The 12,415-nt window shown below is 44.7% G+C and overlaps 1 protein-coding gene and 1 long non-coding RNA gene across 3 annotated transcripts in view; one reads left to right on the plus strand and one right to left on the minus strand.

Annotated features, from left to right (window-relative positions):
- The window catches only part of LOC140214012 (uncharacterized), a 185,075-nt gene that overhangs the window by 145,849 nt on the left and 26,811 nt on the right, over window positions 1-12,415 (plus strand). Inside the window, exons 4-5 of one of the 2 annotated variants that reach the window (XR_011890898.1) lie at window positions 3,764-3,885; window positions 7,848-7,927. This is a non-coding gene — a long non-coding RNA (uncharacterized lncRNA). Of the gene's footprint in view, window positions 1-3,763; window positions 3,886-7,847; window positions 7,928-12,415 lie in introns of those variants that run through there. The other variant, XR_011890897.1, reaches the window with a different exon arrangement.
- LOC129386930 (vitellogenin-6-like) overlaps window positions 1-12,415 on the minus strand; it is a 47,491-nt gene that overhangs the window by 19,665 nt on the left and 15,411 nt on the right. The window contains exons 11-15 of the mRNA XM_055075400.1: window positions 10,097-10,297; window positions 9,027-9,244; window positions 6,711-6,817; window positions 3,735-4,009; window positions 2,249-2,369 (exon numbers count right to left, since the gene is read on the minus strand). Coding sequence (XP_054931375.1) covers window positions 2,249-2,369; window positions 3,735-4,009; window positions 6,711-6,817; window positions 9,027-9,244; window positions 10,097-10,297 — 922 coding nt within the window. The remainder of the gene's footprint in view (window positions 1-2,248; window positions 2,370-3,734; window positions 4,010-6,710; window positions 6,818-9,026; window positions 9,245-10,096; window positions 10,298-12,415) is intronic.

Raw genomic sequence — 12,415 nt, forward strand, 5'->3', positions numbered from 1 at the left:
AGACTTAACAGAAATATGCTTTCGCACATCGCTCATACTAAGCGGGATGGCCTTGAGCAATTATCACTATCATTGCATGTTTTAATATCGTACGGGCGGATTACTTTGTTCTCATCGTTGTTGGCTGCACACTTTGGTACTGGCGCTGATTCCTCTACTAATATTCCAGAACATTTCTCGCGAAGCTTGTCTCTTTCGGGAAAAAGAGCAAGCCCATTGATTCGTCCTGACTCACACTTGCGAGAAACTAAAGATCAAAAGGCAAATGGTAGTTGCAACGTGCTGCCGGATGTTTTGTCCGTTCCGCTTCGCAAGCAGGACAAAATTTGCCTCCTTCCGCAAAAGGGAAATGTACAGATGTTTTTATTTATTTTCAGCAGAAATATCTCTCCAGCGGATTTACACTTCTGCAGAATGGAGTCAGCAAAATATGGGGCTCACTGTGGCTGCAAAAAATAATGGGAATGTGTCTTCATTATGTGATAATATAGCCGCGGACAGCTTTTAACATACAGCTGCATCTGTAATAATGGATTGTGTGTACAGACCTAATACCACTGACTGTATATATATCTCCACGTGCACGGTTTCCTGAGCCTGTGCCACCAATCTCATCTGTTTCGATCATGACCATACATCTGGTCATAGAACGATAGCTACCACCACGCATCGATGGCGAGATACAGCAGTCTGGTGCCATGTGCTGCCAAATGAACGAGCAAAATATCTGGTAGCTTAAGTTTCTGCGTTCGAACCATAGCAGTAGCTGTTTACAACATAGGAAAGCGCGTTTTATGTTTCTAATAATATTTACTAGCAGCCCATTAAAGTCTACCGGAGGTATCAAGTGAAATTACTTGTCCCATCAGACTCTATCACCCTCGAATCTACTCTCTACTTTAAGGCGAGAGCAGTGCAACTCAGGTAAGCATCAATGGCGTACTACGTGTATCATGGCTGCTCGCCTAATCCCACACCAGGATACCGTAATGGCGCGCATTTCAAGCTTTCTGTTGTTCTGCTAACCATCCCGAATCTTTCGTAATGTTTTCAAATTTTACGAATATTGCGTCAATATTTACGAAAACTAAAGTCTGTTTGCAAAACATTTTCCCAACGTGGGTGCCGAATATTTCATTGGAAGTCTCCTGGTGGTGAAAGGACGCAAGATGCGTATCTTATTCGAGAAATTTGATACCCGGACCAGTACCTGAATCGGTGGAAATTGGCAGCAGCAAATTACCTCAAAAAGGCCACTGTAGCCTACAGACAATGCGCTTCTCAATCTTTGCTATTGGACGTTAGCTGCTGCTTGCCACGTCTAATTTTCAAGCATTGTTAATAAAGTGCGTATATGTCTCTAAATAGACGAGTGCTTGAGACAATCTGAGAACAAAGTGCCCACAACCCACAACCCCTCCCAAACACAAAACAATTCATTCTAAGGTGTGATTTCTTTGGGATTTTATGAATTTTGAAGTGTCACAGGTTGGTAGGCATGCTATTACTTCGATTAGACTAAAATATACGCGTTTGATATGAAGCGCTGGACCAGTGTAGTAAGTATAAAAGTAAGAGTTGTGCAAACATTCGTTAGACGAGCACAGCTATCACTGCAATCATGTAAGTAGCGACGTAGTTTCGTGTGTGGAAAACATATTTACGGATAAGGAATTCTGTCTAGTACCATCTATCTTTTTTGTTAAAACTTTTTTCGCACTATGGTATGTTGCAGCAGAAGCAACATCTCTAACTAGCCCAATTTCTTCAGTAAGTCAGAGTTGCGCATGATGAAAACGTCGCTGTTAAATGCCGTTCAAAAGAAGCTTCTGAAGCTTTGTTTTATCTACATTATTTTGCGTATATTGTGTTTTAGTGGTCCTGCAGATCACAATGATTAGCTGATACAGTGTAAAATAATTTACACCATTTAAGGTACACCTTAATTGTCACCAAGCAATAAGCATCCTCTGTCTTGCTTGCGTTTCCTTTCTTGAAACCTCCGCGCTCGCTGCTTTTCTGTCAAGAATGCTATGTCACGCTTGATAACATGCATACGGTTCGTGACCTGGGCATACCAAGTGCGCAAGGTTGAAAAAAAAGGAAAGGCACGCCAGAAGATAGATCACGATATTTGTCTGGGGGCAAGATAAACTCTAAAGGGTGCAAACTTTCCTTCATGCAAACCGATTTAGGTCGCACGTGCACACTGCCACATATAGCAGCCTGATAGTCGGAAACTGCCAACCTTCTTCCTTCAGTGTGGCCAAGATGCTCTCGTCGATGCTAAAACTCTCGACGGTCTTTCCAAAGATCGAGAGCGTAAGGTAGGCATACATCTGGTCGTACTCTCGGTCGGCGATGCGTAGCTGCACATTGCAAATGCGATGACAAAAACCACGGTTAGATGGGCAAACTTGAGAGTGGGGTGACATGAATAGGTTGGAATCGCAGCTACCGCATCTAATTTTCAGAAATCAAAAGAAATCTTATCTCACACTGTCAGATGCACATGAAATATATATCAGAACTGAATTCATAAATGAGCGAATAAATGCTGTTGACAAGGCTAATGCCGGTTAATATATCGGCTAATGATTTGGAGACGTGTGCGAGAAGCCTGAAACAGGCCATCCTCCAAGCGAGATCTAAGTGGACTAAAGGGGACTGCCCAGCAGTTTTAACTTGTAATGTAGCCGGTCTATTTGCTGGGAGCAAACTGTATAGACCAACAGCACGAGAACCATGTCTCGTGATCTGCCCCATTATGAGCACAAGATAGTGTATCTACAAGGGTGTCCTTTATCATCATAATAATTTGTCTAAATTGCATCAAAACAAAATAGGATTGTATGCCACATTGCTTAAAGTAAGGCATTCTGGGAAAATAGTGTGAAACACAGCTCAGTTCGGTGCAATATTTATCAGACCTGGTGCTAGTTTCGTGGTACATATACAAGGAAACAGTTACTATGAGCACTGACTGCCTTCATCATTGTCTTAGTGCAATTGATAAAAGTGCAGTTAAGGATGTTCACGTAGCAGAAAATTTTGTATGCTTTTCTTCTTTTAGAGACGACGAAATGTTCTGCTGACACGACGAACTTGGCCACGTCTCAACCCCTAGAAGACAGAAATTGATATCGCAAGGACAGAATCGCGTCTGTTGACACGCAGGACGACAGATCGCTATACGGGAATGTCTTTCGTGTGGCAAAAATTTTTGCCCTGACGACGGCCGGAGGTCCCAAAACACGACAAATGTTTCACCCGTGACGACAGAACTGACTGTCTTTGACAACAGTCGGTGCAACGGTATAGAAATTAGCGCCGCTAGGACATATCCGACATTGTTTTGATGAGCTGGAGACAGATCACACACAGAAATTTGTCCGCCGCTCTAAATTCAATCTCTCACATCTGATTTGAATGTTGATCTTATTTATACGTCGATTTGGCAGTTTCAAGTTGCCCTGACACCGCTAAAATGTGGCGTAAGAGAACAACTACGCAACTCAGCGTTACTACGCACCCGAACAGGTTCTAGTGGTGATGCTGAAGCCAGATTGTCGCTAAAAGACGCACTTATTCGAGTAATACAGTGCTAAAGCTCTCAGGGCTTTGCAGTACCAAAGCACTCTGGAACTACCGACAGAATACTACATCAGTTTTTGCTGACGCACCTCACATATCCTACAAGATAATCAGTTTGTCAGTGCCTTAAAAATACTCACAGAGTCCTCGATCTCCTTTCGTTCTTTAGCCGATGCATCACGCGGGATGCGACGACGGCCCATGAAGTTCCAGAGGTTCTTGGTCGATCCGGGCTGCGGGCCCAGCAGGTGATTGAAGAGCTTGTCCATGCCCCAGCTCTCGAACTCGAGGGTGAGCGTTTCGAAGTTGTATCCGGATTTCCAGTCCCTCAGTACGAGGAACGCGTTCCTGGGCAGGTAGCTGTCGTGCGAGCGGATCATCTCCGAGACCGTCAAGCTACCGTAGTCATACTTGGCTGCATTGGAAAACGGCGAAAAACATATTTCGGTCCCGTTGACAACTAATGCGTAACGCATAAATCCGTCAGGCCAGCCGTTACTAGTTCTCTGTTGGGTTAGTAGGTTGCTGGTTATAAAACGGAAAACAAAGTAATGCTTCTTAAAGCCGAGTGCAAGAACAGAAAAAAGAAAATAGTGGCAAGTGGGCACCCGCGCGGAAGCTGTATAAGCCGTCAGGCTTTGGTGAAATGTTTAATCGGTCTTAGAGAACTCGTACTGCATACGTGTTACTGGAAGGTATTAAATCAGCGCTTTTCTTGGTGAATCCTCCCAGACTTTCCTCACCGGGGTTACTGCAGTGTTGCGTCATAGGCGTAGGCCTCGCGTCGCGTAGCACGTGAGCGCGAGATCGCGTTCTCGCCAGATCACGTTCGCGCGGGAGCACCTGTGCGTGCGTGGCAGCTTCCACGAGGCCATGAACGCAGGAATAAAATCGGAGAAAAAATAATTGCCGACCTTACCCCCGTCTTTCGCGTCGTACTTTTCTCTCAGCATACATCTGTTCTCACCATTCTTCCCTCCATAAGCATCACCTTACTTCTCGTGACACCACTGCCTCAACGTTTCATCGGTGTGCACTCGCATGAATTGGTGTTTACATCTCTACTTAGATTGGGATTGGTGTAGCGCATAAGCGTACACTTTGCGTAACGTTAAGGTTGTGACTGGTTATGGTGAATAAACATAAATGTTGCATTAGCTTACGCTTTGCATAGATTTCAATAAAGACAGTTGTACACACCAAATTTAGTTTCCCATAGTTTAGGTAAGTGCTTCACGAAAGCTCGGCTTCACATAGATCCCAACATCTACGCTGGAGCGGCAAAGGCTTCACATGTGGGGTGAACAGCAATTCAAGAGGATTCTATAGTTACCCAGCAGCACCTAAAGAATTACAGATCCTAATGATACCGCTCCACAAAAAAACAAAAAACAAAAACACACAATACGCAAAGAGCGATAGGGAAGATGCAAACGGGGAAATCGTGAATAAGTAGCTTTGACGGCACTTATGCATAATAAGTCTGCAAATTGTAACGCTCGATAGCATAGGTTAGCAGACTTTCTCCTTAAGCCGCAGACGGCGGCGCCTGGATATTTGGAGGGCCATGCCCCACGAGGTCGACAATGTACTGGGCCGTCCGCTATGAAGGGAACACCCATGTTTTGTGATTGACTGACGATAGCTCAGATTTCGAAAGAACGCTTTGAAAGTAATGTTATCCTATCGGAGAGTTTTGAAACATACCGGCCATGACGTCTTTCCTATTTCTGCATGCCCTGTCGAGACCTGTTTATCATACTCGGAGGGAACTGTCGTTGGCAAGTGCGTTAGGACATCACTATCACGTTAGGACATTTGTATTACAGGTTGTATCAATGAACTTTCGCCTGTTAATCAAAGGAATACTGCGATTATTAAAGGATTCAATAATATACTGTCTCTATTGAGAATGCGCGACCTGTACAAGCCCTGCCGACATAACTCTGGAGCCTGAGCGCAAAGATAGTGTCGCGAAAGATTGTAACAAGCACCTATGTTACCCGGTACACTTTGTAAGCGTTTGTCAAGATTCCTAGAATATATTTTCCTAAGCTAAGGGTAAAAACGTAGAGAATGGTAGAGTAGCAGTGCCGTCGTGATTACGACTTGAAGATACCTCAAGATAAGATGAAACAAACAACTGCAGCCGAATTTGTTCATAGTGCGCCATAAAAGATTGTTGCATAATCGGAAATTAGAATAATATCAGCCGAAAGCAGTCCAACCGTGATGCTGCTTGCCCCCTTTGAACAGAAATGTGGGAAGCGGTGATTTGTCGATTTTCATCTTCAATGGGGCGCACTAAAAGAAATATAGACAATGAACACATTCCGATGTGTCCTTCGTCTTTTGTGGGGTTATCCTTGGGCTTAATATGGAATCAGAAATCTCCCGTACAACTCGAGACCCATAGTATGTCCCCAAACCGATACGTGTCAGCAGTAGGCGTGGAACACTTCCGAACACTGCTGAGCGTAGAGCAATACTGTAGCTTTCTCAAGCCAAACGAAATCTCAGCGACAGAGTACAATTTAAAAGCAGTTCTTACGAGCTACCTGTCTTTAGCGAATCTGAAAAACTACCACGTATACGAACAAAACACTAATTCTCGAGTTTGTTCAGGTGAAAGTCCCTTTTAATTGTTTGCGTACACAAATACGTATACGTTTACCATCGCATGGAGGTTCGTTGCTTTCTCTTTTCATACTATACTGCCGCCATCTGCTGACATTCGAAATGCTGAACACATTATTCTTTTCGTCATAGGTAATGATGCAGTGTCACGTCTGACACGAACTATCAATATTCTAAAGGAAACAACTGCGGCGACAAAATGAATAAAGGCTTAACCTATTGGGACAAGTGCATCGAACTTTATATTTTGCCTACATTTGGGATATTTTAGCTCGCTTTTATCGCCTTACCTATGAAAAAGGTAAAACCGATGTCTACGAGGATGGACGCTGTGTCTGAGAAGGTTAAGTGTAGAAGCCTAACAGCATTCGTTGAACCGCAGAACAGTAGTAGCAGTCGTGCAGTAGACAATTATCTATTGAAATTGTGAGTGGTTCTACAGAAAGCAACTTCTTTTTAACATGCTCAACTAAACTTACGGTTGTATGTGGTGGAGTAGATAAGGTGAGATGACGCCTTGTCTATGGGCCTCCTGAACCTAGCGTCATGGTCCCATTCTAGCAGCACGTAGCGCATCTGCTGCGCACTGCGGAAAAGAAATAGCAGCAAATATTGAATCCAACGTGTTTTTTTTTCAAGTCTGGAGTCAATAGGGGGTATATAAATGCAAGATGTGAGCGTGCGATCTTAAGTTGACAGCTCAATATTGGGAGTGTCTCGATCACGGAGATTTCTGAAACTCAGGTACACGTCGACGTTTACGTCGCAGTCACCTATGAAAACGTGACCGCAAGACGAGAATATGGTCACTTATTCACCTAAAGCTGTAAGATACAAAATCAGGCGTCAATAAACCACCATGAAGTAAAGCCCGCCGGGGATATTTATTTATTTATTTATTTATTTATAGAATACTACGGACTCATGGTCCAAGCATCGTGGTCGATACAAATACAAAAGAAATAGCAACGATAAAAAGAAACAGTAATACAGGTTGGGTTACACAATGGGTGCTCTACGTAAACTAGAACAAGTGCACCATCATCAGTGTGTCGTATGTAGACGTGTGCGAATATCAAAAACTTACAACAAGAATCGGATACAAATGATAAGCTTTAAATATGAAATCGAATGTTAAATAATGACACAAGGACTTGTGTATGATTTAGTTTCTTGACTACAACATGTTGGAACATCGCAAATATGTTTCGAACAGCAAAAACTGCACTATTAAGTCTTGAAATTATGAGTTTATTACTGTGATTTTCTGTTAATTAGAAAAAGAAAGTGGAGTATTTCACATCGTCTTGTCTCGCCAACGTATGGAATATTGTGCAACCGTCAAATACCCACTAACTTAAGGGCATTCAATTCTGTCCCAGTTATTATTCGGCGCATTTGCTGTCAAGCAATAAACTCAAGAGCGCGGGTAACACTGAAAGAGTACTGACAAATCAGCGAGGCAAAAGCTGCCTATCTGCTACGATGCATCCGACCATCGTGATCTACAAACCTCCGGGAACGCTCTGAGTTGCGTATCGCAGTAAAGTATAAGCCATCGCTCTCTACTATATAATGTTGTAAAGGGAACATCATCGTCTGAATTGATCGTTCAGATTGGTGCGCAGCGGGCAGCTGGTACGCCTGCTTGCAGAGGCCGCGCGGACGGACACCACTGTAGTGCATCGACATACTGTGAGTAAACTCCTTCGAAGAGCATTCTTATTGCAATTGGATTCCTCTTCACAATGCGCCATTATCTTCATTTCAACCCTCGCTGTTCGTAAACTCCCCTGCCACAAATGCGTTGGCTCTTTAGCAGTGCTCTGTCGCCGAGAGGCGGAGCTTACACAACAAGCCAAATTCCGCCCCGACAAGAGCTTGCTAAATAGTACGAAATTTGGCACAGATTCGAAGGTTAGATAGAAACTTGTGCTAGGAATCACGCATGCTTTGACAAGGCAAGAAATATAATCGACCCATTTCGAATGTTCGCATCATATCAAAATTCAGTAAAACCTTGAATACCTAAATTTCGAATCCAATACAAGAATTATTTGGTCAATACTCGATTGCGGGTTATTTCAAAATTGTGGAAAATTCTTACGCCAAAGGTCATGCTTCTTCCGAGCAGTCTTTCATGCAATCACGATAAAATTAAGCACCACAGTTGGGAAGTTACATTCATGACATTCATCATATGCTCGTGTTGAGTCCACAGCAGGGCGAAGGTCCCGATGCCTCCTATTACCCTAGTTCGTGTCAACCGCCTATCCAGCAGCACACCAGCTAAGCCTCTGCCACCTTCTAGTCCTACCCTTGACTGCAATGAAAACAAGATTGACAATTCTGGTTTTTTCTCACTAATTCCAGCTGCATCATTTTGTCTTTTAACGTTATATGTACCATGTTGACTTGGCTTGTTTTAAGGTATCTTGGTGGCCTTTCAACTTTCGGCAGCATCAGTTTATTAATGTATCAGTGTATGTGAAGAACTGAAGAGAAGAAATTTAATTGCAGGATTACCGAAGCTCTCTGTGAGCCGGCGTTCACAACTTGATAGTGTCGCCCAAATAGGCTGCAACAACGGCATTCGTACTTGTTGACTAGTCGAGGTGCACAAATAAAGGGTACGGAAAAGTAAGCCTCTAAATAGGCAAGTAGAACGAAAACATCATCATCATCTTATGTCGATACTTGTGTACGTGTTTGAACGTCTGCCCTGCCGAATAATGACTACTAAGATTGGTTCGTTCTAAACATAACAATTATCTTCAATTCGCCGAGTGACTCACACTTCTCGATGACAGGGGAACTTAGAGTTGGCCATGGAACGGAATGCACTTGACACGAACGCCACCAACTGGTCGCTGGGCTCCGTGACCATTTCTCGAGCAATGTGACGCAGTAGGTAGAGGTCTGGGTCACTGAACAGGATGACGAGGAAAGAGACGATACGGATCGCGCTCGGTTCGCTCGTGTTGTAGAAGACTGGCAATACGATAGAGCGAGCCTGCGAGGAAGCAAGGGAAATTTGTGTTGGCGAAAAAGCTTTTCCTTTTCTTTCATTTTTTGTTGGAAAGCCGTGGGTCACAGAAAGTTTGAAAAATGTGGTAGTGGGTGCCTCGTAAGGTGAGACGAGAAAATCAAGTCAAGAATCAGGAAACGTCCGAACGATTGGAGTTTTGCACATATGCTCTGGATATATGTCACCGGGGCTAGAAGCAAAAACAGTTGACGTTAAAGCTTTATTTTCTACTTGGAACACCTCCTGCCACAAAGCAAGCACGAAGTTCACGCTGTCTGAAGTGTCGTGTGAAATTATGTGCCGGTTTATTAACCATTGTTAGCGAAACAACAATATCGGGGTGGGTGTATTGACCAAGAAATATTTTGAAGCGGTAGTCACGCTGAAAAAAGATAGCCAAGGTAGCCGTGACGCTACGATAAGGCATGTTAGAATAGAATACAAAGGAACAAAGGGTTTCCTTTGTAGCAATTGCTGCGATTGGCTGCATGTCTCAGTTTCCCTTAATTATCATTGTTGATTATGTAGGTGACGTTATGAGAGTCTGCAGCCCCAGGCGCTGATTTATTCGTTGGAGAAAAATCTACCCAATATGTGTAAGTACTGAGAAATATATGCAACGATGTTAGTGCAGGGGTGTAGGAACGCATTTCGTATGCAAAAGCCTTATGTCATTCGCTGGAAAGGACTCGTTTTCTGTGTAGTGCTAAGTGTTGTAAGAACAATCTACCACGCGTCTATGCTCATTTTGCGTTGTTTGTCAGTGCACGCTTAAGGCAAGTAGAGTGTGCGTCTCCAGCACAGCACACACACTCAGGTAGTTGAGTAAATGCTTACCAGTGCAGGGTGGAGCTTGGAGGCCTGCTTCAGCACAAAAAGGGCAGCCGTCCTCTTGGGCGCGCTCGCGTGCCACTTGGGACAGATGAAACGCTCCAGGTAGCGCATCGCTTTCCGCGTGCCCAGGTTGCGGGCCACACGCATAAAGACGGTGCTCTCGAAATGGGACTCGTTGTGAGTGTCTGCCGGCGTCACAGAGTACTGCACGGAACGAATCAGACGATGGTTACGCAAACTGAAGGCTAAGAACAATCAACCAAGCTGTAGGAACTAAAGGAAAGGTGGGGTAAATGTCCCCGATTATACTGGTACTCCACGTAGCTTTGTGGCGGAGCGCACAAGCAAGTTCTTGCGGCAGAAGTATGCACAAAACACTAGTGCTATCTTCCGCAAGTCAGTCGAGGGGCATAGAGCATGTGAGATGGAGAGAGAGAATAAACATCTTTGTTACATAAAAGCAAGCTTTGGAGAGGCATCCTCATTCCAAAATGCCTTGAGCTCGGGCCGTGTCCTAGGCCTTGCAGTCAGCCGTTGCTGAACCTTGAGGTCGGAGCTGATGAAGGCTCTCTCCCAAAGCTCGGTGGGTTTCGAGCATGCGACGCCAGCTTTACGATTGCCACTAGGTGTACGTGGCGAGCCAATAGTTTTCGGGATGTGGGTGTTGCTAAAATGTCACATATGAGCCCAGTTTTTCTTTTTTACAGTCAATAAAACAGTACAACACTGTGTTGGTCCAGAACAATGCGTTGGCGGGCTGGTTGGTGCGAATACATAATTACTTTGTTTAGCGCAAAACAACGGACACAAGAAAGACGACCAGTACAAGACACTACTCTCAACTGACATCATTTTATTGCGTCACTCCTTTATAGAGAGCAGAATCTAGAAGAACATGCGCAGTGAGCACCATGTGCAGGTACCACCAACAGCCGATCACCAGAGCGCACTCATGCGACAGAATAAAAAAAATATATTCAGCGCTGTACAAGGTTAAACTAAAACTCCTTGAACTTCGTGAAGTAGCAACACTGTCTTCAGCCGCCTTCACTCCTACTCGTTTCTCCTCTCTTTCACGCTCCCTCCTCGACCTTGGCGCCGCCTACACTGCTCGGCGCCAACATGTGCTCCTCGCCACTCCGTAGACGCTTCTCGAGCAAAAGTGACGCTGATGCACGGCGCGAGGGCTCACGTGATGCTATTAGGCCAATAGCGACGCGGCGTGGGCCTCGGCCTGAGCGCGTGAGGAGGAGGCGGCATTCTTCAAAGCGTGGCAGTACCTTATGGAGTTTAAGCGGCTTTGGGTTAAAAAAGGCACACTAATGCACTATGACCCCAATGACTGTATGAAGAAAGCTGTATGAAGCAGCTTCTTGTCGAGGAACAACTTCGTAAAGAAGGCAAGACAAAGTGTGAGCAACTTTAGTGTCATATCGTATGCTTAATGGCTTCAGATGAACGCCGCGGATTTGAAGAGCGCTTGCACGCAAAACCTTCGATGATGTTTGGGGCCTAGGTTATCGTCCTCGTGGAATTGTGCCGGGTTTGTGAATGAGTGTTCGTATCGTCTGTTGTTGAAAAAATAAAATTTTTCTAAACGCAGTTGCGGTTACTGTCGCAATACTGTTTCTGCTTCCCACGCGGAATGCGTAAGTTTGATTTCTACCGTGCAGATGTTATTTTTTCTCATTCTTTTATTATTGGTGTTATAAATGGAAGAAACGTTATATATACCGCATTTATTAGCTACATTCTTTCAAACTAGGCGCACTGAAAGTTTGCGGCATTTTTAGCTTTGGTGTAGAGGTGACAGCGCTTGCGCTTCCCGCTGACGGCTACAAAGAAATCTCACGAGCATAATAGAGAGACATTTATAAACGAACGTATTAGATAGTTACGGGTTATCAGGCTATTATTCATCCAAAAAATAACCGCGAACAGCTACTTTGAGTTTGTACGTTGCATACACGTCAGTAGCAACACGGTGGACGCCTAGCGGTGACAAACGCAGCATACGGTTCGACCTGACAGTGTTCCTGGTGCTGCGCCAGAAATGCTTTCGTTCGTCCCCTTCAGCACGCAGCATGCAAAGACAGGCGACATCTGTCGTAGATGACATGACCGGGTGCAGTGGCATAGCGAGAAAGCTTTTTCAAGAGGGGCACCCACTCGAACCAAGGACGGGCAGAGAGGGGAAGGGCCGAGGTGGGAGGGTCGCATACAAACACAGAAAGTTCAGAGAGGACACATGTCCGGTGTGCCACCCTTGGCTACACTATGGTGCCTCGATGCACGCCCGCGAGGGCGCACATCGAGGCACCT

The sequence above is a fragment of the Dermacentor andersoni genome, chromosome 11 (assembly GCF_023375885.2).
Source record: "Dermacentor andersoni chromosome 11, qqDerAnde1_hic_scaffold, whole genome shotgun sequence".
Taxonomy (NCBI): Eukaryota; Metazoa; Arthropoda; class Arachnida; order Ixodida; family Ixodidae; genus Dermacentor; species Dermacentor andersoni.